The sequence below is a fragment of the Solea senegalensis genome, linkage group LG5 (assembly GCF_019176455.1).
Source record: "Solea senegalensis isolate Sse05_10M linkage group LG5, IFAPA_SoseM_1, whole genome shotgun sequence".
Lineage (NCBI taxonomy): Eukaryota > Metazoa > Chordata > Actinopteri > Pleuronectiformes > Soleidae > Solea > Solea senegalensis.
Window position 1 is genome coordinate 26,843,110 of NC_058025.1, and position 25,391 is coordinate 26,868,500.

General features: G+C 42.6%; 1 protein-coding gene across 4 annotated transcripts in view; it reads left to right on the forward strand.

The window, feature by feature from the left end:
* cacna1ba (calcium channel, voltage-dependent, N type, alpha 1B subunit, a) overlaps positions 1–25,391 on the forward strand; it is an 84,727-nt gene that overhangs the window by 8,599 nt on the left and 50,737 nt on the right. For all 4 annotated transcript variants that reach the window (XM_044026771.1, XM_044026773.1, XM_044026770.1 and 1 more), the window contains exons 4-7: positions 13,093–13,184; positions 13,971–14,123; positions 15,009–15,193; positions 23,246–23,349. In XM_044026771.1, coding sequence (XP_043882706.1) covers positions 13,093–13,184; positions 13,971–14,123; positions 15,009–15,193; positions 23,246–23,349 — 534 coding nt within the window. The remainder of the gene's footprint in view (positions 1–13,092; positions 13,185–13,970; positions 14,124–15,008; positions 15,194–23,245; positions 23,350–25,391) is intronic.

Sequence of the window (25,391 nt, forward strand, 5' to 3'; positions counted from 1 at the left end):
GAAGTAAAGTTCAGTCCTGTGTCTCGTCCAAAACATCACCAAATACTCACTGTTCTGTATATTAACGATATAAAGATATAAAGCTGACAATACACTGTAAATACACTCAAATAAAATGTCTACTCTATGATCTGCATTATATGATCTTAAAAGACACTTTCAGATTATTCCTGGTTTATTTCTTTGGCTTCTTAATGTTAAATAAAAGATATTTACTGTGTGTTAGAAACAGAATGAAATTGACATGAATAATTAAGCTTAAAATTAAAGAAGTGTTATTAGGTGACTTTATTTAAAATATCATTTTGTTGATTTCATCACAGCCTCTAAAAACAGGAGAAATCATCACATATAATTTATCATATCAACAGATGTAAAGATATAATATCCATATATTTCCAGTACCTGCTGTGTCTCATGTTTTATTTTCACTCGGTGTTTCCAAGAATTCCTTTTCAAAATTCCCAAGACATGGAGGTGAACTCCGCTGGGGATTTGGCTCTTATTTCTAAGCAGTAAAGGGAAGAGTGACAGTTGTGGCATAGTAACAGGGAGAGAGGAAGAAACAGTGCTGCTTCCTGCTGCACGCGCTGGTGTCACTGCAGCTCCCTGTGGATGTTTCGCTCTGGACCGCAGTTGTAGCTCAGCTACAAACAGGTCAACATTGTAACAGCAACAGCACAGCGTTGTTACCAGTGTGCCGTATTCTGTTTAATGGGATTGTGATTGTGGGGGTGGGAATCACAGCGTACCTCACGTTACGACACGTGATACATGCAGCGATGGGAAGAACGCCGCTGCTGCCAAAAAATGTGCCGCGTTACTTTAATTATGAGCTCATTGAGGCTGTTTTCATCTAAACTGAGACTCAACGGCTTTACCCGTCACTTGCACGAGAAAAGCACCAATATATGCACAATATAGAGCAGCAGTAAAGTCCTGGTTCTGAGCCTTTAAGAGTCAGAGACTCAGAGGTGTGGAGCTGCTGCAGCTTCGGATTCATGATAACGTGAACTTCAGTGAGAGATTCAGCAGCAGTCTGACATTCTCACCTGACGAGGCTGACCTGAGGTACCTCACTCTCAGCCACACAAATATGACATGAGTGATGATTTATTGAGAAGATTTTGGGGGCGGACTTGGACTCTCTTGGCCCCGTTGAAACCGTGGCAGGTGCAGGTTTTGGCAGAGCTTGCTGCTGCTGGAGGCCTGAGGTCGCCTGGTGGAAGTGTAAGGAAAAGCTTTGTGAGTAACAGGCCGTGCTTTAGTTTCTTCATTGTTTTTTGCCACAGACTCTGACTCTAAGGTAACTACAGCTGATTTACTGCCACTGAGCTCACACTGACATTCTGTAGGAAGAGCTCTATCAACCTTCATTATACATATATATATACATATACAGTATATATATATAATAGTGTCATCAGCATATACTGTTACTGTATAGGGCAGTTGGAGAGACATCGCTCCCAGTTCCGACTTCCGAGTCTCTCCGTCTCTTCTCTGTCCGATCAACGGTGTTTTTCCAAATTTCAGAAACCACTATGGGATACACGACCAAACCTAAGAATAGAGACCAAGTTGTAAGATTTTTAGAAACCCATCTACAACAATCTGTAATCTTGTGTAACTGGCACCAGCCCATTAACCCGGTGCACGTCACGTCAGAGTATGCGTTTGCTCTCTGGATACGAGCTTGGGCCATTATTCATGAGCTGCTAATCACATCATGTGGTGAGCTGTGTAAACGGAAGAGCCTGGATTCAGGTCCCGTTGGCCAGCGCCGACCTCCTGCATGTTCCAGTAAGATGTTGGGAGTTGCTAATAAGAGCGTATATCTGCCTCGCTCTGCTCCCACCCAGATCAATAGTGTATTGAGCTGAGCCCACAGTGAATACATGGACTCCAGCAGCATCAAAGCAGCTGCTGTAGGCTCGGTCCTGCGTTACAACCTGCCACATGCAGCTCATAGGATGCTCATAGCATAGTACTTGGAGGAAAATCTGAATTATTGTTGTACTGTATATACCAGGGTATGTGATCGGAGTGGAGCTGAGGAGGATGATTAGAGCAAATGGTCTGATTGGTAATAGATTAACTGATTTTGTACTAGTTGAATCTTCATGGGTCTCTTGCAGGCTCAAATGATAATCTGGGATTATTCACTGGAACCTGTCAGTTGTTAGTGGGACTGGACTAGCTGGCTTAGCTCCTGAAGTTGCTAGCTGTTCTGTATCCTTGGTCAAATTGGAAAATCCATGTACTGGTCGCTTTTACTGATGTTTACAATAATGATGACTATGTTGCAGTTTAATCAGCCTCTAATCTGGCTAAAATAGTGGTTTCTGCCAGATTACATGAAGGCCTTTGGTCTACTTTGACCTGTATTTCAGTTTGTGGGACGTATATTTAGTTACAGCCACACATGCCTTTAAAACTGCTCTGCATAGAGCTGCGGTCTACACTACCCAGGACCTGTAGTTACCCACATTTGCTTTTCAGCTTTCGCTATCATGAGATGATGTATGTTAAAAAACTGTCAGCATCATCTTGTGTCTCATAACAAATCCTTGATCTTACTTTTCACTGAACCGGCATAGGAGAGCACAGTGTACATGAATTGTCAGCTGATATGTGTGTTTGTGTGCAGACGACGTCTGACGCTGATATACTGAGCTGAAATACTGATATCACAAATAGAAAACACTGTTGGTGCATGTGCACAACGCCAAGTCTGACTCCAGTCGGACTAAGCATATACATGCACGAGTAATTGGACTATGAATCACGTTATCCAGGTATGTTAGTCCCACTAAGACTAGCTCATTTTTAGGCTAACGTGTTTACATGACATTGAGAAAAAACAAATTATTGTCTTAGTTTGACCAAAATTAGACTTTTAACATGCTTGTAAATGAGAGTATGAGTCAATGAGAGTTTTCCCAATTTCAAAATGTTATAATTGGGGCGTGAGCAGAACCCGTGATAACCAATGAGAGCGAGTTGACCAGGAGCAGGTCAAAATAACAACCTAAGGTGGTCTTATCAAACATTTAGCTCAAGTTAATCACAGTGTCAATGTCAATGTAAATGAGGAGGTTGTGACACTTGAAAGCATTGACTTTTATTTAGAGCTGCAACTAACGACTATTTTCATAATCGATTAATCTGCCGATTATTTCCTCCGAACCAAAATGATTCACTTTGAATGATTTCTTTGTTATCCAGAGCTAAGAAATGAAGAAAATGGTCACTTTTATTTAAGATCCTATGAAATGTGTTTCAGATGTTTTAAGTGTCATTAGCTCGTGTCATTAGCTCGTGTCATTAGCTCGTGTCAGGCCCCCTTCATAAAAGACATTTCCTGACATGCATGTATGTCACACCTGTGCTCCTCGCTGTCTAAACTAGCGTAGCTTTGTGGTTGAAAGGGTTTCACACCTGTGAGGAAAAGAGACGACGAAAAACACTCGTGTTTTCTACAGTGCAACAGCCAGCAGGTGCGTTAGTGTCGCCTGTTTGTGTATTTGCTGTGTAAATTCCTTGTGATAGACACAAGGTTCTGGCTTTCCCTTCAGTAGTAGCATCAACACCTCCCTCCTCCTCAAACCAACACCAGGGACTGTGCTAACTCTCTGTGGGTCCAACAGGCTCTCAGTGTCAGTGGTATGTGCTGCAGAGCCTGAGAGGCAGGAAGCCAAGGGACGATTCACCAGAGAGCTGAATCCAATCAGAGGCCAGTAAAACTCCACGCGTTGACGTTGTAGTTCATGTCACTATTTTTTGGTTCCTTTTTAAAATGAATAGATTAAAAATATCTGGATTTTTTTTTATTAAAGCTGTAATACGTTCTTTAAACACTCACATGATGTAAGGGCTGCAGTGATCTATCAATTAATGGATGTCTAATCAATGACTTTTTTGAGAACTGACTTATTGGTTTGAGTGAGTTTGTTTTGTTTTTTTTGAATAAAATAAAAGCTAGTTTTGTGATGGGGTTGTGTTTTTGCTTTGTGGAAACTCAACGGTTAAGCTGTCCATTATTTTCTGTCCACCATTTTTTATGGTTTGGTTCCATAAAGTGTCAGAAACTACTTTTACCGGTAATATTTTTTGTCCCCACACTGGTTATTGCTGACAGTATGTAGACTGAGATATGTTTGTGTTTCCAACGGACGTCCCTCAGCTCTGACTTGTGAGTTTGGCATTAGTCTTTGTAGGAGCCAAGTAGGCGTGGCCGTCAGCAGAGCACAGAGGAGGTGCGGAAGTGTTTCTCAGATTACTGGATGTACATTATGCTGAAAGGTTATTATGGAGTTATTGATCAACAGTGCCGGAATAAAATCTGCTTCTTGTACCTTTAAATGTGTTACGCTTGAATTCACATTGGCACTCTTTTTAAAATGTCTTTAAACGGATGGGGCGTGTATGAGCGACTTGATGTTGACTGAAAACAATGAGCTTAGAGACATCAGAACATGGTGTGAGTGAAGATGTATGTGTATGTGCTTTGAATCATATGCGTTTACCAATTCAAAATGAAACATATGGCTGTAAATGTGTTGCTACGTCATGAAAGAAAATGCCTCTGTATGTCGTGATTTGGGTCACGATTGTTTTCCGGATTCAGGAGAAAACTTAGCGGATTCTCCTGAACTCGTTTTCCTGTGAATGGCCCATTGGGTTTATTTGTGTGAGAATGTAATTTATGTGAGAAATAGTTGGAATCTAAAGACGTTTTCACCAGCATTAAAATAATAATAATGCTGTGGATGTATTCTGTGAACAATGAACACTAATAGCAGTCAGTCAGTCAGGTTTTCAGGCTCCAGAAAGGAGAATCTGGACTGTGGATTGTGTGATGATGGCTCTGTGGTCGGGACTAATGCACGCAGCTCACCATAAATCTGGTGGAGAAGCTCGAGCGTAGCATTTGTACAGTGAGCTGCTCTCTAATCAGCCTCCCTCTTAAGAGAAAATGCTGGAGCAAATGAATGAATAATTGATTGGGTTTCACTGTGGATGAATTAGCCCAGTTACAGAGTGCATTTGATCCTCTTTGATAAGCACCATGCACAGCATAGGCTGCAGTATACTTTACCTGAGCTTTATTATACATTCTACTATAAATAAAATGTCCACTGTTACCTGAGGTAATGTATGCATGGGTTTTATTTTAGTCCGACAAATCAATCATCGTGTCTGTTGTGAAACAATCTCCTGTCTGGGTTTTTCCACTGACTCTTTGGAGCAAGTTCTCCACCACAAGTACCTGATTGATCATTTCCTTCATCTCATTGTCTTCTGTCGGCCAGTTTACCTTCAGCCTTTAACTTATGGCTTTTATTTCACTCGTTGCCTGGTCAGTGTTTGCTAAGTTGTTCTAACACTCGGCTCCTTCTGACTGGAACTGAACTGGACTGGAACACAATGAAAACCCATTGCCAACCTCTTATCCTAGATCGGGTCGCGGGGGTGGCGGCTCTATCAGAGAGCTCCAGACATCGTCCAACTACAGTGAATGCCCGAGGCCAGCCTGGAGATCTAATTGCTCCATCTGGTCCTTGGTCTGCCCTGAGGTCTCCTCCCAGTTGGACGTGCCAGCAACACCTCCCTAGGGAAGCGCCTTGGTGGAATCCTTACCAGATGCCCAAACCACACGAAAGAAGCAGCAACTCTACTCACTCCTCACCCTCTCACCCTCTCTCTCTCTCTAAGGGAAAGAGAGAGAGTTTTTTCCTGAAAAAAACCAGTTTAGCCGAAGATCTCGTTCTTTCGGTCATGACCCATGTGACGTGCATATGGAGAGCTTTGCCCTTTGGCTCAGATCCCTTTTGGCAGATGACGAGGTCCCGATAGTGTCAATGGGTGAGGGAATAATGCAGCTCGAGAGTGGCCGGAGTATTGGAGCTGTTGAGAAGACAAGTAGAGAAGAGTGCTTATTTTTGGAGTTTTGGCCCCGAAACCTGAGACTGAGATTTCTAAACACTCTAGCTTAGTGATAGCTGTCAGAATATTGAAGTATTAAAGACAGATTTTGAAGGGGCAATAGAAAACTTTCGTGTCCTTGGTGCCTGCTGTTCCGTCAAATGCTGTGTTTCCATTATGGAAAAGTTTGGTTGCAAGGGAGTGATGTTTTTCAAACAGCTGACTGTCGTAGTCAGTTTTCTCTGGTAGAGGTGAAGGGAACCAAAGAAAGGAACAATTGTGGCTGGTTATATTGGTATTATTCTTAATGGAAACGCAAAACTGCACCAAAGTGAACTGTTCCACCCGCTCACAGGTCAAGTTTTACCAGATCGTGGTCTCATCAGAAGAATTTGGCCTCCCATGGCGCTGGCACTTGCATCAAATCTGTCTGTTTTAGCAAAGATTATGCTCAATAATATTATTTCCTTCAGTTTTTAACTTTATTCCTGTTAATTCCCATGGAAAGTTTCCAATCTTGAACATTCCCGGAATTTTCAACCTTAATCCTTAGGCAATTTCATTGTTTCAAAGAAATAAACCAGGTATTATCTAAAATGATAAGGTAATAACTGTATTTTAAGCATCTAGTCAGGTGATAAAGAGTTTTTAATGTTATGTTTATTTACAGTGTAATGTCTCAGTCTTTGAGAAACATCTCAAAAGAAAACTTTTCATGAGCCCAGAAGAACAACCTGTGTGCAGCTTTATATTCTGATTATAATCAGATTATTTATAAGATTTTATTAGGTTTTTGCAGCTGAATGAACGTCCGCTGTTATGACGAGAATCCTGTCAACAGTGTCTTTATTCAGAGGCCTGCAGTGTTTAGCATTAGCTGCGTGTGTCTTATATTACCAGGGATGAAGGTAGATGTTTGTGTGTGTGTGTGTGTGTGTGTGTGTGTGTGTGTGTTTGTGTGTGTGTGTTCCTGCTGCCACTCACCATGAGCAGCCTCTCAGCCCGTCTCAGCTCGTCACACCCGTTGCCAGGAAAAGAGACGAGGCGGAGGAGAATGAGACGGAGGCTGACACACAATCTCTGCACTGATGTGTCTGAGACTGTCGATCGATGTCCTGGGAGGTGTCTCCAGCCATCTTCAGCCCCTCTACTCCATCACCACCACCTTCCCCCGGGGGAGCCGATTGATCTGAGAGCTGGTTGTCGGGGAGGGTCGGGACCCTGCAGGCAGCCAGCCACTGCTGTCTCCTCTCCGCTGCCAGCCATGGATCTCCCTGCACGCTACCTTGCTTGCACTTTCATCAGCGAGGGCAGCCGCTCCGAGAACATGCTGGAAGGCTCAGCGAGGGCTGGGTTTGAAAACTAGATCCATTATCATATTTCACATTCATGAAAAAGCTTGTATGGATATTTTATTATGATGACATTTCCTGTATCCTCTGCTCAGATCTCAGACCAGAGCTCGTCTCTGTCTCCTGTGTTGATCAGAGTCTTGATCTAAGGTGTGGGAGGAACTCAGTGGGCCCCTGACGACCCTGAGACCCTGAGACTCATTTGTTGTGACTGAGATTGATATGTGCTGACTTGACGCCTGTTGCACGTGTCTCACATGCGCACATGCATTCAGAGTGGTCGTGTTTTCAGGCAAAAGTTCCTGCAGCGTTACTAAAGAACTGGAAGATCATAAATCCATCAGAGTACACATGCTCTCTCTCTCTGTCTCTCGCTGTCTCTCTCTTTCTCTCTCTGTCTCTCTCTCTCTCACACACACACTCCTCAAAATTAGATCAGAGAGCTGCTATGAAAGCGGTTTGCCTTTGCACATGGGTGAGATGAGCTTTCAAGAGAAGTAGCTGCCGTGGAGCACTCGAGGTATGACATTAGATAAGAGATCCGGGCGGTGCTGGAGAGAAGAAAGCAACAGGAACACTTAAGTTTACTGTGGGTCGTTCCAGGGCGTGACATGGTGATTTAACACACTATAAATACACACTGCAGGCAGTGAAAGTAAGTGTGTTGAGCTGAACGGGCGCAGATAACGAGATGCATTCAAAGGCCCTGGTAAATTTCATCACTTCTGCACTCAAGACACATGAGGTCGTTATTTAAATAATTTAACATATTTTTTTGCATTTCCATTAGGAAGCGTACCAGAATAACCTTTCCCCTTGGGGTACCAGAGTAAAATGGTAGGTTACAGTCAGGGTGGAGCTAGACTGGCTCACAACAGTCAGCTCATTGCGATCAGTGTAAATATCCCATGGAAGTCGAGGCAGACGCCTGCAGTCTACTCTCATACAGAGTCTGATGTCTTAGAGACAAACTGAGCTAAAAACGAGCTAATGGACGACCTACATTGTTTGTTTGTTTGTTTGTCTGTGTGTTGTGTTGTGTTGCACCGGGACGATGTCATTGTTACAGGAGTAAACTTGAAAGATGTGCAGGATTTGAGCACGAGTGATATTACTGTTACATCTGTGTGTGTGTGAGACAGCTGTCGTCTAAGGAGAATAGTATTTCACAATAAAAGCCTTGAATGGGGGTGGCTAGCACAGTCTTCCTGCTTCCCTCCACGGTCCAAAAACTTCCTGATTAGGTGATAGTAGTTCTTCTCTGTGTGTGTGTGTGTGGGGTTGTGACCCCGCCTTTCACCCCATGTCAGCTGGGATTAGCTTTAACTCCCTGTGAGCTCCAAGTGGAGGATAAAGCGGTAGAAGATGGATGGATGGATGGATTGTTTATTGATATATTGGATGGACTACCAACAGCTTAGGGTCATTGACGAATATGTTTGCTCTTGAGCTAACAACAGCTTTACCTTACTGTTGGCAACAGTGCTGACAAATGTGCAAGATCTTCTATACTTGTTAGGGTTGTGTCGCTCCAAATGTCTTTTGATCCGAGCTGTGATTCCTAAATATCACAGAAATGCAGAATATTTCTTACACCATGGTTTAAAATGATGGTTAATGGCTAAGTGGTAAAAAAACAGCTCATTAATGTCCTTTAAAAAAAGTAGTGTGTTTCATTGCATTTTATAGTATTCTTATATATTCTTATATTTATTCTGTATCATCCTTCACATTATTATACACTGTCGACTAAATTCTTAAATGGTGCGTCGTTAGGTAACATTTGTATTTAAAATCTGCTTAAAAGTAAGTCATACTAAGTATCTTCTGTTGAGTTTTGGTCATGATTGGAGAAAGACTTTGACTTTGCATCAGCTGTCACGTTCACCATGACTGTAGCCTGGATGATGTTCCACATATGAACGCTTTAAAATGCCACGGTGCTGATGGCGTTATTAGAATCCCATTAGAAACACACATTGTACACAGTCTTTATTTGAGCCAGCGCGTGTCTCCTGGCTGTTTGTCTCTAATGAGATCACTGGAGCTCCTTTGTTTCTATGGCGACACCTCCAGTCGTCTCTATTGTGGCTTCCCTTCTGCAAGCATCCCTCCCTCCCTCCCATTTCTCTCTCTTTCTCTTCACCTCATTATTCATTGGCTTTTTATCCTTCTCACCCTCCGTGTACTCGTCTTTTTGTCGTCCTACCTGCTCCGTCACTGTTACAACACATGAGCATTTGACATTGTTACAGCGCAGAAAACAAGGAAAGGAGAGTTATCTGCTTTGATTATGAGGAATAAATGAGGCATAAACCGCCAGCATTGCAGAGGATGTTAAGAAATACTTCCCTTAACACAGACGGGTAATAATTAACAATAATAACTTATTTGTTGGACTTTAGCCGAGGCTTGGTAAGAATATTCAGGTGAATAAAAGCAGTGCAGACAGAGCAAAGCAACACATGTGTGGTTAATCTGATTTGTCGCCGAGTCTGAACCCTGCAGCTCCCTCGGCTCTCCTCCGCGCTGCTCTGGGAGGATGCGTTCATGGCCTCAGGCCAAGTCCAAGCATAGTGCTGGCATGAATATTCAACTGAATTTGAGATTTCGGGGTCAGTCGGAGCACAGAAAGCACGAGTCAGTGTTCAAATAAAAACTAGACCAGGCTCTGACTGGATGGGTGTTTTCCCAGAGTGGAGATAAACTTCAGTGTCTGGGGCCAATGGTGATGAAATGTGCAGTCCACCAGGTGGACCTAGAAATGGAGGTAGGGAGGTACGTCTAATTCTGTGTCTTTGCATCGTTCGTATTTGCATATCTTTTATTTTTAGTGGCTGATAAAGTGTCCGTCCTCGTCCTGTGTCCATGTGTCGTTTCACGTGACGTCTGTGAATCTTCATTTTTCATCTAAATTGAGCCGTGTGTGTGTGTGTGTGTATCATGTTACTCAGCTTGTGTTGGGTGTATTATGTTGTTTACACACAGTATTGCACAGTTTCCCAGTACAGTTGCAATGATATGACCCTAATTTAATGTAAAAAAAAACCAGAGTCACACTGTACTTCTGTTTTGTTTTATTTTTTGGGGAGAGTGACATTTATAATCCCGTCACTTGGTCACATGTCACTCATGCAGTGGCACGTGCTTGTAACGCGAGAACGATGACGACATGAGTGTGTCGGTGCCATTAACCGTGAGTTCCCACATCTCATTCTGTGGTGAAGCTTTCAGGAGAATTAGACTTGCAGGGGTGCTTCGGTTGTGGGTTACCCATCATCCCCCATCACAGCTTACCTTCAACCAAATACTGACACATGGTCTGTGTTTGTGTTTTGTGTTTGTGTTTGTCAGATCCTGGCACAGTGTAACTCCACATCGCTACATTGTCATTGGTTAAAGGTGTTTAAAGGTCTTCATAATGTATTTGTAATTTGTAATGGTTTATGGGCAAAAACAAGACTTCTGAGAAGGTCTTAACCCTGAAAAAGCCCTTTAAAGACAAAATGTCCCCACAGTTTTTTTGTTTGTTTTTACATTTAATGGACCTCACAAATATATAAATACAAGTATACACACACATACCTGTCTATCTGTCTCTGTCAGCCGTTAAAACATCCAGGTCGTTCCTGGTACAGAGGCATTAATGGTCAGGGCTTTCCTGTGAGGAGGATCAATGAGCGATCACAATAATCAACCGTCATTTACAAGCCAGATCGACCTCCTGCTGTTCTTAGCGGTTCACAAAGATCATCAACTGTGGCTCAGTTCACACTCTCACATCACTCTTGTCATGAACTGCCCGCCGGTGACCACTGTGGCGAATAAACCAGATTATGACATTTATTTATGGTCCGTGTGCCTCTATGGATGCCAGGCTGTATACACTGAGATAAACCAGCTGTTTAATATACACCACCTGCTATTTAATGATTTAAGGGCCACTGTCTGCCAAAGATATAACATTAAATCAGCTGTAAACAGTAAAACACAGACGGCGTGGTCTTACTTCTCTCACTGTACACCCAGCTGCCAAGAATCGTTATTTTCAGACTTGGCTGCAGCACCGATTCGTTCTTCACGCGTCCGAGCTTGAAAACAAACAAAGGGAAATAAAACTGGACCGGAAGAACAGTTCACCTCGCTGGGAGCCAAAATGTTGACAGCATGGAGCAGCCACCTGCAGCTGTGTTGTGTGTGAGGCGTTTTTACCCTAATTTAACAGCTTCAGAGTCATTGTGGTGGTTCAATGTCTGGTTGTGGGGCTTTTTCAGGTACCTGCTATAAGACCAAGGCAGCAATAGCATAGACGTTCATCATGGCAGAGCTGGCGAAAGAGAAGCAGAGAAAAAAGTTAGTAATTATCTCTGTTCTCTGTATTTATGGACATGGCTCCATGACTTGTGTTCAATGGCTACGTTGAAAACAAAGGCACGTGGCCAGGAGAGGGGGAGGGAGGGGGAGGATAAAGCGATGCCACAGGTGAAGAAAAGAGGGCAGGACTAGAAACACATTCCACTTTTCCCAGAATCTACTCCAGAACCTTGTGCAGCTGAGTTCAGTGGGAACTGTCGAGGACAAACTCTCATTTCTGGTATAAAGCTTCTGGCTTGTGGTAGAAACCCCGGTTACTTATGGTTGCGTCTGGCCTGACTCATCACAGTGATCCCCGCTTTAGTGGCTCAGCGAATGCTCCACCGTTGACCGCTAATGCCTCGTTTCCTGCTGCTGCTCCTTCACGTTTAAAGAATTCCGGTGTGAAAACATTGGATTTCGATTATTGTGAAGCAGCCACAGGAAATGCAATCTGTCCAAACGATTGGCGTTACTGGAGGAGAGAGAGGGAGAGAGAGAGAGAGAGAGAGTTGCCGGCGTCCCTCACACCATGGCTGCGTTTTGGGGCATGTGCTCTGATCACTGTTTGACCTCTTTTGAAGGCATGTGCTTCATGAACATTGCTGAATGCTTTAAATCAGAACTTTGGACATAGCAACAAACAACCATCCACTCTCACCCTGGCTCGTTTCTAATAAAGTGTGTCAGTGGGGTAAGCCGCTAAAGCACACAGGAAATTCTCCGGAGGCCAGACCGTGGTGGTTTTGGTTTTTGGTCGAGTCATGTGAAGGGTGCGACACCTGAATTGGGGGCAGAGCTAATAAACAGGAAGTATTGTGTTTCAAAGTATTTACCGTGTGGTTAGTCAAACATAAAGTTCACTGTAAATGTACAGTCGGTGTTGGTTTTCACGCTTCAGCAGTTTACGGTAACATAGTGTGATGAGATGTGAGGCGTGGTGCTGAGGCTGCAGCAACAACAGTGTGGACACACTCAAGTTCAGGAGCTAAGTGGTCCTGAGCGTCCTCTCCTTACTGACATCCGCTCTTCCTCCTCATCTTCCCTCAAACCCAGGAGCATTTTGTTTGTGTGATTGACTCAACAATCCAATATATATATATATATGTATATATATATATATATATATATGTGTGTGTGTATATATATATATATATATATACATATATATGCATATATATATATATATATATATATATATGTATATGTATATATATATATGTATATGTATATATATATATATATATATATATATATATATATATACATATATATATTTATAGATTTTATATTTTTAAAACATAACAACATAAAGAATAAACTATCTGCCGTGATGTGTGGACCCTGACCCAGACTCCCCTTCTTCCGTTTACCTGCGCTGTGTTTATTGATCGTGCATCTGCGTCGTTCGTGCTCTGCTGCCGGTGATCTTGACTCCATGTTGTTGCTGTGTGTGCAGGATCTTGGCCACTGTGGGGACTAATTTTGACCTGAGAACACTGAGGGCAGTGAGGGTCCTGCGGCCGCTCAAACTGGTCTCTGGCATTCCCAGTAAGTTGAGCACACACACTGTTTTTCCTCCACAGCGTCACAATGAACGGTAATAACACAGAATTATCTGAAAGATTCCAGAAACGGAGCCTAATTTATTTCTATAATATATATATATACACCAAATCACAACAATTAGGATAATAATAATAAGTGTTCATACAGCACCAGCAACAGTTTACAAAGACAATCAAGATGACAGACAAGAAGTTAACAAAAGTAACAACAAGGAATAAAAGTACAATAATAATGGTACAGGATTAACATAGAGCAATTAAAAACCAAAATACAGAGGCGTGGTAGAATAAAAGCTGTCAGGGTAAAGGCCAGACAGATTATCACAAATAAATGAATGAATAAAATAAGAAAACAAGGTCACGTGAAGGCCTCGCTATAAAACTTTAAAGATAAAATAAAGAAGTGATTTAAATGGATGACAGTTTGCATCACCGTAAATACTTTCCACCGGTTTCTGAAAGCTGAGAAGTTGCACGTCAAAGTCAACGTGTGAGAAGAGAATTGGAAAAACACCTGAACATATGTGGTTTCCATTTGTTGTTTGGACAATGAGACAAAAACTCAAATAAATGTCATTTGAAAAGTGTTTTATGTTGTTCAAATTTCAAATTGAACTCTCTTCATTCTGGAAAAATGGGCCAAAGCACTTACTCACAGGACATTCTCTGTCCAGACGGACATTTTGAGGTTTAGATGTTGAAGAAATGAAACCAGAACGGTAAATTGTCTCCCGTGCTTTAATAACACGCTGGTTTTGTTGTGCCTCAGGTCTTCAGGTGGTGTTGAAGTCCATTATGAAAGCCATGGTGCCTCTGCTGCAGATCGGCCTGCTGCTCTTCTTTGCCATCCTCATGTTCGCCATCATTGGCCTGGAATTCTACATGGGCAAGTTCCACTACGCCTGCTTCAGGAACGACACAGGTGAGCAGGAGGAGCATGTTGTTAAAGAGATAAGTGAACAATAATAATACTAATTATAAACTCACTTGTTCATAAGCCCGGATAAATGGGAGGGTTTCCTCTGGCATGAAATTCTCTCCCAAATCGAATCGTGTGCCAACATTTATATACAGCGTAATAAATGATAATGTTGCCAAGTGCTTAACATTCAAAATCAAGTGCAGTCAATGCAAAGTGCTCAACAAGAAGTCGTAAAAACCAAACAAGCAGTTGATTAAATTACATAAAGACTCAGATTGTTTTTATAGCACTTTGATCCAGGTTTGATCCAAAATGTACATATGAGAAAATTCATATAAGAAATGACATAGTTTTTACTGTGAATGCGTATCAGTTCCAAATTTCAGTTATCGGCCTCGTTAACAAGTAATAATCAGTATATCCGCCCTGAAAATCCAACATATGTCAAAATCGATTTAATATCTAATATGATAATCAGTACACCAGGGCAAACGTCAATATTTTAATGAACATATTAAGGCGTCGCTACTTGATGATTCTGCTATTGCTATTATTTTGCTCAAACTTAGTAATAATTTGTGTTTCATATTTTTAATGAAGTCAAAAACTGTGTATATCAGAGTTTACTGGCAATGAAGTGTATCTCAGCTTAGTTTAGCTTAGCTTAGCATCCTGCACATTGTCCAGAAAACCAGCCTTTGACAGGACAAATGTGTCCCTCTTTGGAGACATGTGCAGTAGATCTGTCAGGAAGTGACACCATGGAGACATAAAGTCACTGCACAGGTGTGTCAGGGCCACAATAGTATCTGTGAAGTATCTTTAGAATAACAAGTCAAAACAGACTGGTGTGATGCGTTCACTGTCATGTGTCTGTGGCTGTAGGCGAGCTGACCTCCAACTCCCCATGTGGTGAGAAGGCTCCAGCGCGGACCTGTGAAGATGACACCACCTGCAAGTACTGGATCGGACCCAACTGTGGAATCACCAACTTTGACAACATCCTCTTCGCTATTCTCACGGTTTTCCAGTGCATCACCATGGAGGGATGGGTGAACATCCTCTACGATGTGAGTCTGGCTCTTCACTGCAAATAGGTGTCCGATTTAGTTATCAGATGCCAGGCCACGCCCCCTGCACCGCTCCCCGCCTCCTCTCCCTCACTCGCTACATGCAGGGGAGGGGAGGGGAGGGGAGGGGCGGGCGTTTGAGAGGCTTCAAACGCAGCCTCTCAAAAAGCGCTGGGGTTGTCGGAGTGTGACGAGCGTGAGGAAACACTGGAACACACGCGTGTGTCTGTTAACGCCACCCTGTAGTGTAGGCGTGACCCAGAACAAAGTGATGCTGCATTCTAGTGCAGATCAAGGTTCATGTGTGTGCATACATGTTAGACACACGTGTGGTTGGCCTTGTTTTTGTCTGACCACTCGTTAGAAGTCATTTTTTGTGGAATATTTGTGCAGAAAATAAGTTAAGACTATTTGATTCGGTGGTTGTTTCCATTGTATTTTATGCTGCTGGTTTTGAGGATTCTCTTTACAGAGCCGTGCTTTGAGACGTTATCATGTAAATAATGTGCAGTGGGAGGAGACGCGGGGTGGATGAACGTGGGACGTGGAGTGGTCCGGCTGTGTGACTTATGAGAGGCTGACAACGTGGGATCATGCAAATAATTCTCCTCGGTCAAGAGAAGTCATTTCAGTTCAATTCTAGTTTTAGGAATAATCTTCAGCGAAAAGTAAATACAGTCAAAGAGAAATTGCTTCACATACATAAACGTCGTTGGAGAGAAGATTTGGAGTAAACCAAAGGTCAGATGTTCAAATTAAAAAAGGTTTTATTTAACTCAACCTTATTGAACATTTAAATTAAGGAGAGGACAGATCACGCCTGGTTTCCTTCCACCGGCGATATGAAAGTATCCCCAGCGTTTATGTGATTTATGTGATTTGAATGTTGTTGAGGATGAAGTGCAGGAAAAGAACCCTGATTTGTTTTGGCTTTCTGATTGTGATGTGGTGTGCTGGTTATTTAAGAATCCGATTTTTAAGAAGAAGATTCACTGGAAACTCTAAACTGACCAAAGGAGTGATTCTGAGAGTGAATGTTGTCCAGGGGGGCCACACGGTCGTGTAGTGGTTAGCACTCTCGCCTTGCAGCGAGAAGACCCGGGTTCGAGCCCCGGTTGGAACAAGGTCCTTTCTGTTCTCCCCGTGTGTGCGTGGGTTCTCTCCGGGTTCTCCGGCTTCCTCCCACAGTCCAAAAACATGCAATGTGGGGATTAGGTAAATTGGACACTCTAAATTGACTGTAGGCGTGAGTGTGAGAGTGAATGGTTGTTTGTCTCTAGTTGTGTGTGGCCCTGCGATGGACTGTCGAACTGTCCAGGGTGTACCCCGCCTATCGCCCCATGTAGCTGAGGTTGGCACAGCACCCCCCACCCCCCACGACCCTCGAGTGGAGGATAAAGCGGTTAGATGATGACTGACTGTTGTCCAGGGACGACCACTGGTGTAGAGGACGTCGTCATTTGTGTGGTTCAGTAATACACACACACACCAAACCCTGCATTGATGACGATGGTTGGGTGAATGGTTGATGGACTGATGGTGTTGATGGTGGTGAATGGACTTAAACGGCCGTAACGACCACTTCCAGCACTTTACACTACGTGTCACATTCACACGCTGCCTCTGTAAACAGTCACGCCTACACTCGTACGCTCGAGGTGGAGCCGTATGCTGCTGCAGCACCTCCACGTTAGCCACAGCTGCACATATGAAAGGTTAATGCAGTGAAACTCAGGGAGGCTGCAAAAATAGAGATATTTATATGCTAACCCCAATATTTAAAATAACATTTACTCCTACAATGCACCAGTACGGCTGTAGAAAGTAACCTCTGTTAGCTTAGCTGTTAGCGCCGCCCCAAATTAGGCAGCGGAGAGGCGCAACGCTGCGAGAGTTCAGCTTCACGTGACTCATGTCACTGGTGGTCCTCATGGAGACCAAAACCTGGTCCTAATGAGGCAGAAACACATTTGAGTTTAGGTTAGGTTAAGGTTAGGCATTAACGAGTTATGGGATAACTCTTTGTATAGACTGTCCAAATGAATGGAAATGTGTGTGTGTGTGTGTGTGTTTCGTTAATACTCTTGTTGTGGGGACCTATTATACAGTAGCATTAAGGGGACTTGTCAACTCCTTTACACAGAGACTGGGCTTTTCTGTTTCTTTGAGATGCTCTTGATGCTCCTGATGCTCTTGATGCTCATGATGCTCCTGATGCTCTTGATGCTCTTGATGCTCCTGATGCTCTTGATGCTCCTGATGCTCCTGATGCTCCTGATGCTCTTGATGCTCCTATGCTCCTGATGCTCCTCTGATGCTCCTGATGCTCCTGATGCTCCTGATGCTCCTGATGCTCTTGATGCTCTTGATGCTCTTGATGCTCTGATGCTCCTGATGCTCCTGATGCTCTGATGCTCTTGATGCTCCTGATGCTCTTGATGCTCTTGATGCTCCTGATGCTCCTGATGCTCTTGATGCTCTTGATGCTCTGATGCTCCTGATGCTCCTGATGCTCTTGATGCTCCTGATGCTCCTGATGCTCCTGATGCTCCTGATGCTCTTGATGCTCTTGATGCTCCTGATGCTCCTGATCTTGATGCTCTTGATGCTCCCCTGATGCTCCTGCTCTGATGATGCTCTGATGCTCCTGATGCTCTTGATGCTCTTGATGCTCCTCCTGATGCTCCTGATGCTCCTGATGATGCTCTTGATGCTCCTGATGCTCCTGATGCTCTGCTCTCTTGATGCTCCTGATGCTCCTGATGCTCCTGATGCTCCTGATGCTCCTGATGCTCTTCATCCTGCCCAGTCTGCAGCATGTGTCACTGTAAATGTACACGCCAGTCTGCTCTCTGCATCCATGCTGAGACACACAGCGTTTCCCCCTGATCACTCCTTCCCCTCCCAGCCTTCCTCGGGGGGGATGATTAGAGGCAGACACACACACACACACACACACGCACACACACCGCCACTGCTCCCATTAATGCTTTACTGCTTGTATGAACCAAATCACAGCTCTCCTCCTGCATTTGCATAAGAGTAAGAATTATATCATGGCAGGGAAGCAGTTATGTAATAGACTAAAATAATGAAACAGCTGTAGTGGGAAAACAACAAACATGTGTTTAGCAGCACAATTTCCTCCTAGTTTGGTGGTGAGGGAGGAAAACAGCGAGACAGGAGGGAGGAGGGAGACAGCATTCATAAGTAGTTTGTTTGTCGAAAGCAAGAGAAGGAGGTTCAGATATATGCACTGATTGAGTATGGCCCGTTTCCACTATATGGTCCCACCACGGCACGGCACAGCATGGTTTAGGTTAGTTTTCCACGACTGCTACGTCCGCACGGCTGCATGAAACTGCAGTGAGTCAATCACATACAGTTTGAAGTGTTCTCCTTCTTATTATTCCTCAAAATAAATCACAGATTTTGAGGCCTAAACATGACTTTGTTCACATCTGTGTTAATGTACAGTATATTCAGAGGCTATAACAATTTTAATTTACACCAACTTTATAAACACAAATAGCAGTACATTTGTGAAATGTAAATTTAAATGATTAAAAATGAATCAGAACTTTGACTCAACAACACATAAGTACTTTTTAAACACGCACCCAGGATGTCCATATAAGGAGTTGTGTATTATTTACCAAGGGTTAAACAGCTCTCTTAGACGAAGTAGAAGCATATATTCCACCGCTCCCTTTTCAACGATGAGTGATGGGTCCGGCTGTGTGTGTGTGTGTGTGTGAACACTCACCGGTGTCAGTTGTGTCCCGGTTCCATAGAAACAGAACCAGAATGACCCGTGTGTTGTCTTCGCTGTCTGTGTTGTGTCTTTAAGAGACAACAACGCACTGATGGGCTGATCGGGGAGTCACCGCGGCAGTGAAGTGAACCTCAGCACCTTCAGTCTCAAGGTCAAAGATCAAGTGCTACAGGAACAGCTTCATCTCTGCAGCAATCATCCTTTTAAACAGGCGTGTTATTGTAGCGCTCTGGTTTCTTTACGGTCTTTTACTGCGGCGTCTTTGCATTAAGGGCAGCAGAGGGCGCTGCTGTGCAGGGCAGGATTATTAGCGTTCATGTTTTCCTGTGTCAAAAATGTCGTGCAGCATCAGTTAATAATAAATTCAACGTCCGCAGTTTTCATTTGATGATCGCAGTTTCCACTGTAGACACATGGTGTAGTTGTATGTGAGTAGTCGGTTGTGCCGGATGTTGCGCGTCCTCTGCTTCCGGTCGGTGGGGCCCGGCCCATGTTTTTAGTCCGGATGAATGCATTATGTTTTTAATAACATACATAGAATGAAGTTTGAATTCATTTTGTAAATTCTTTTATCAATTTAACAATTCAAATACATGTGTCTGTAATTTAGGATTTATATTGTGTATAGACCGTATGGGCACATGTGAATATAATATGAACATAACACAACATTTGGAGGTTGGAGTTGATGATCCTATAGTTTATGTTCACTGCTGCTTCCATTTCACCAACACCTCTGTTTCAGCCGCTGTCAGGATTCACATGATGGATAATCCCCATTATCCTGAGGTGTTAATCCAGAATGAGTCCGTATGTGGTGTAAGGGTGACTCGCCTGTATGTCTCCTCGATCACTGACAGGCTGCTAATTCACTCTGACCGCTCAGGCCCAGGCTGCTGTTTTGGCTGAATGTGATTTTGGGATTGAGTTGTCAGGGAGAGCCGGAGTGAGAGCCGTCTCATTCCCCTCGACTGCTGGCTCCTCTTTATCAGAGTGGCTATCCATCATGGCTGTAAGGGGATAAGGGGCAAAACCCAGGCTGTCACGTTGTCATTAGGAGACCCCACTCTTGTGTCTGACAGACACTGCTGCTTGTTCATGTTTCTACGTGTAGAAAGTAACACAGATGTACAGTACTTAAAGAAGTACAGTACACGTACTCTGTGAACAATCCTACATCTCGTACTGAGGATGTTTTCTGACAGCCGCCCCGTCTCCCTGCAACGAGACATGTAACCATCACAGCGACTCCGAAGCTGTTAAATGAGCGTAAAAGACCGGCGGAGTTCCACTTTGAAGCTGCAGTAGAATTGAAACTAGACGTAAAATGTCTTTCTGAGCAGGTGGACTCACCTGTTAGCTGAGCTGTTAGCGACAGAGGAGGCTTCGCCGACCTCACCTGATTATTATTAATAATAATAATAAGAAGAAGAATAATAGAATCATTGCTTCAAACTTATCTGAATATCTTTGAAGGAAGCAAATAATAATCATTCAGATTCAGGTTTTTTTTTATATGGGAATAAATCATGATATACTTTTTAATCATTCCTTATCGATATATCACGATATCCAAAATCTAAGACCATATCTTGTCTCATGTCGCCATAAAGATATCATACATGTATATACTGCTCATCTCTACTCCCTACACGTTCCTTCATGAACATTTCAACAAATCTATCCTCAGCTCCACCCTCTCATCCAAATGTGGCCTCCTCTGGTTTAAGAAAAAACAAGATGGTTCATAAACCAGTGGGTGATAAAAAAAGAAATAATCATTTTCATCTATCGTTGCAGTCCTTGCGTGTGTCTGCACGCGTTTTTAACAGCGTTAACGCAAACCTTGCTCGAAATCGCGAAATGTTGAGTTTTGAAGGATTGAAAAGTGCTTGAATGAGCGATGACGTGCTTCAAATGCTTGAAATACTCACAGCATTTCTTTCCCAAAACGAGCGCGTTGGCTTGGACCTCACTTGTGTGTGCGACAGTGACTACGATGGATTGTTTATGGGAAAATTCCATCTCTTTTGATGTGATAGAGTGAAATAATCATTCATATGGTTTGATATAAGAGTTTTTCCACAGATACAGGGAGCTGGCATTACAAGTAACCTTACTCGTGTGTGCGACGGTGACTATTTATATAATTATATATAATTGTGGTTGTTTATAGAATGTGTACATTCATATTCATTTACCACAGCGACAAGGTGCTGGAAAAAAGCATTCAAATCTCCTTAAAAGTGCTTGAAAGGTGTTTGATCACCAGCACACATGTAGTTTGTGTCTGGGTGTGGTATTGCTGCTGTTTGGAAGCAGAGCAGTGATTCTAATGGCTTCTCTATTGTCTCCTCTCTCCACCAGCTAATGCACTTAGGCCTCTGCAGCCACTTTCAGCTCTGAGCTACATTATAACAGATGATTCCACCTTTCTAACCCAGGGCCTGTTTGGCAGCAGTTCAACATGGATCATTCATGTGAAGAACTAATAGAGTCGACATAAACCTGGTTTTCAAGAAACTATTGCTTTTATTCCATGTTTTCCAGTCAGTTCTCAGTAGGTGTGGGAAATTTGTGGGTGTATTTGTGGGCTTAAAACACATATGAAGTTACACAGATTTTAGTTAGTGGCTAAAATCTGTAACAGCACTAACTTCTGTTTGTGCTGGTTGCCCAACACATTGAGCCAAGTCAGCTATTTTTTTAATTTTTATTTTACTTTATTTTTCTTGATTTTATTTTATTTTATTTTATTTTTCTTTATTGTATTTTATTTTATTTTATTTTATTTTTCTTTATTTTATTTTATTTTATTTTTCTTTATTTTATTTTATTTTATTTTTCTTTATTATTATTATTATTATTCTTACTCTTGTTCTGTGATTGTAGGATGTTTCAGATCCAAAAATGAGGCCTGACTAAATGTAGTATTGCTGGTTGACAGTCTCCATGAACTATTATGTTCTAAACCTGGTTGTTTTACTGCATACTCCTCCCTGAAGCACAGTTCTGGAGAAATATGTGTCTTAATATCTGCTAAAAGCTCCACTGTGTTCACCAGTCTTTATTAGTACCTCATGTTTTCTGCCTCATGTTTGGTGCACAGTAATTTGTGTACTTTGGGGGTTTCAGGAGCTGAAGAGACTGCTGGACCCACATTAATCCGTCGTTCTTCACTTTATTCTTACTTTGTGTCTCCTCTTTCATGCGGCGTGAGAGTTTTACGGCCTGATTAAGCTGCACGGTGTCTCTTTTGTGCGGACAAAGCAATTACAGCTGCTCAGACGAGTCCTTTATCTGGGAGAACAATCTATGGATGGCAAAATGAGAAATTAATAAAGGATTGCAAGGGACACAATAGGTTTCAATAAATAGCAAGTACATCGCCAGACAATTTGAAGCAATCAAATGAACGTCCGTAATGTAATAATGTGAGTGTGAGTGAAGGATCGTGTCAACATGAATGCAGAGAGAAGCCCTCAGGCAGCGATGGATGGAACAACAGAGAACCACACACACACACACTTTATTGTCTTTTAATGAAGCCAGTGCTTACAGAAGAGATGGAAGCAAACGAGGACAGACTGTGTCATAGCGGTGAAGTTTGGCCCAGTATTCACGAAAACCGCTTCACAAACACAGTATTATCAATGTTATCACGAGAGAGGAGACCATGCTCTGCGTCAGTATCGGTCCGATACTGGTCACCGATCAGATATCGGTCCAGCATACCAATAATATCACGATACAATGGTTCTGTGGTCATCAGTATATTATTATATTATATTACAAGACAATCATACAGCGATACATCGCGATGTCTGTCAAACTGAAGAAAGAAAAAATTAGTTTCCCTCATTCATATGAGCAGCGCCACCATGAGGAGACATGAAGTAGTAGTAGTTTACGTTAGATCACCTCGATATTTGCCCGGGTGTAACGAGGAAGGACCATCACCAAATCGACCCCTAATGTTACAAAATGGGGGCTTTTATTCTTTTAATGTTGTAACGGTGTCTGACTTCCTGTTGTCAACTAGGCAATCCTGCCTACTAGAGCTTTAATTGAAGTTCCTAACACAGATGCACTTAATCAGCATTGTGTGAACTCAATTGACGATGGTTTGAATGTGATATTTGTTCATATTTAAGAAGCTTTTATTTTCTCAAACCTTTATGTGGATAATAAGAATGTAGTCAGCCATTACTAAATGATTCACTTCAACTGTGACAAATCAACAGTGTGTTTGTTTCTCTCTGTGTTGATGTTTTCAGGCCAACGACGCCTTAGGGAACACATGGAACTGGCTCTACTTCATCCCGCTCATCATCATCGGGTCCTTCTTCATGCTCAACCTGGTGCTCGGCGTCCTGTCAGGGTAAGAACAACCTGAGATGATCATTTCCTGTTTGAAACAAGAATCCTCCGTCTTGGTTTTATCTTTATCTTGTTGTTTCCCAACCTTTCCTGAAACAAATCATAATAGAAATTCAATTCGATGCATGTTATTTCAAACACACCCACACACATACATCTTAACATGCATGCTTATTTAACTCCACCCACTTCATCAAGTGATGCAAAGCGGCTGCTCGCGATGTGTCGTTGGCGAACGTTCTGTGTTCAGTTTGATTGAAAATGTGAAATCTCGTTCTCAGGGCTTTTTACTTTTCATACTTTTTATTCACACGCGCACAGTCCGTCACTGAAATCTCTCCCACCTGACAACACAGGCAGGTAGGAACCAAAAACAGGGTGACGGGTGTAAATAAAACATTAAAATAATCACCCATATTATTTATGTGCACATTTAGATATTTATCATTATATAGATATTTAAAATGGTCTATATAATATGCAATGTACATGTAATAGCCTATTAGAAGACCTTATTTGTTGTGCAACTGAAAAAGAGCATCATGAACGAATATAAATACAAAAAGAATATGTAAATAAGGATTTTTATATAAACACTGAATAAAAAAAGAAAGAAAACCACACAGTATGAAATAGAATAGAATAGAATGCCTTTATTGTCATTGCTGGTGACATAATGTCATTTGGAACGCGAGCCTTTAGGGTTTTTGTAACATTTTCCAGATGGTAATAGAGCAAATAAGTGCTGTCAAGGGTGGAAGCTGTGCTTATGTTGCACGCTCTGCTGTGGCTGCGAGACCTAGAAATGTCCTCAAGGGGCGCAGTGGGGTCTTTATGAGCCTCGCTCTGTCAGCTGTTGAACAGTTTCCATACTAGACTGTGATGTCAGTATGTCACTATGCTTTCTACAAAGGACTTCAAACATGAAGTGGGCCTTGCTCAGAGTTCTGAGGAAAAGTCCAGACCTCTGTTGAGCCTTTTTTTTACCAAAGCAGCAGACTCACCGGTCCGTTTGAGAAATCTCCACCTCCTCTGTCTTCATTTCCATTGGCAGGAGCCTCTCCCTGTGTTGCCTGAAGTTTATAATTAGCTCCTTTGTCTTCTTGATGTTTAGTGACATCTGCACGCCTCAGTATATGCAGCCTCGCTGCCATTAGAGAAGAAAAGCCCCACTGTGGTTGTGTCATCTGCAAATTCAGGTGCTAGCAAATGAAACCAAGCAGCCAGCCAAATCTAAAGCAGCATCTCATGAGGAGTTCAAGGACAAACGTAAAGATCTTTTCTGGTGAAAGGGTGAGAAATACATTCGTGAACCTGTTACACAAATGTAGGCACAAAAAAAACACAAGGGGCTTCTAATTAGGTGTCTAATGACCATTGAACGTTTGTGCAAGAAAGAAGTGAAGCTGATATTATATTGGATGTACATAGACCAGGCCCACACAGAACGAACATGGAGTCTTAATCACTCCCGGTGTCATGCAGAGCGATGAGTGAATAAAGTTAAGATGCAAATCAATAAAAATACAAATCTTACAAGATGCCCTCCCATCTTAAGCTCTGTCAACACGCTCTGTCCTTCAATTTAGGGGAATTGGTCCTGGAAAGTCCTTGAATTTGACGTCAGAATCAGCAATGCACATTTCCTTTCCAACATAGTAGATTGTTTGTACTTATATTAACCGCGTCTCACTTTGAACCTTTGTTTCATCACATATGTTAAAACCATAATATCTCAGAGAGCATTGTGTGTGTGTGTGTGTGTGTGTGTGTGTGTGTGTGTGTGTGTGTGTGTGTGAATCAATGTACTTTGTGCAGCTCTACAATTAACTTTGCCATTACCCATGTGTAACAGTACAGCCAGAGAAAGAAAATCAATATGTGGTTGATATTGTGGCCACAGATAAATCGATGTATGGAGAAGACTAGGACCGTTGTGGATTACCTGATCCGAGCACATGCTCTCGCCTAAACCTGTATTATCGCTCGTGTCAGCAAATGAGACCAGTAGACGTTTGGTACATCAACAGTCTTAGTCAGATC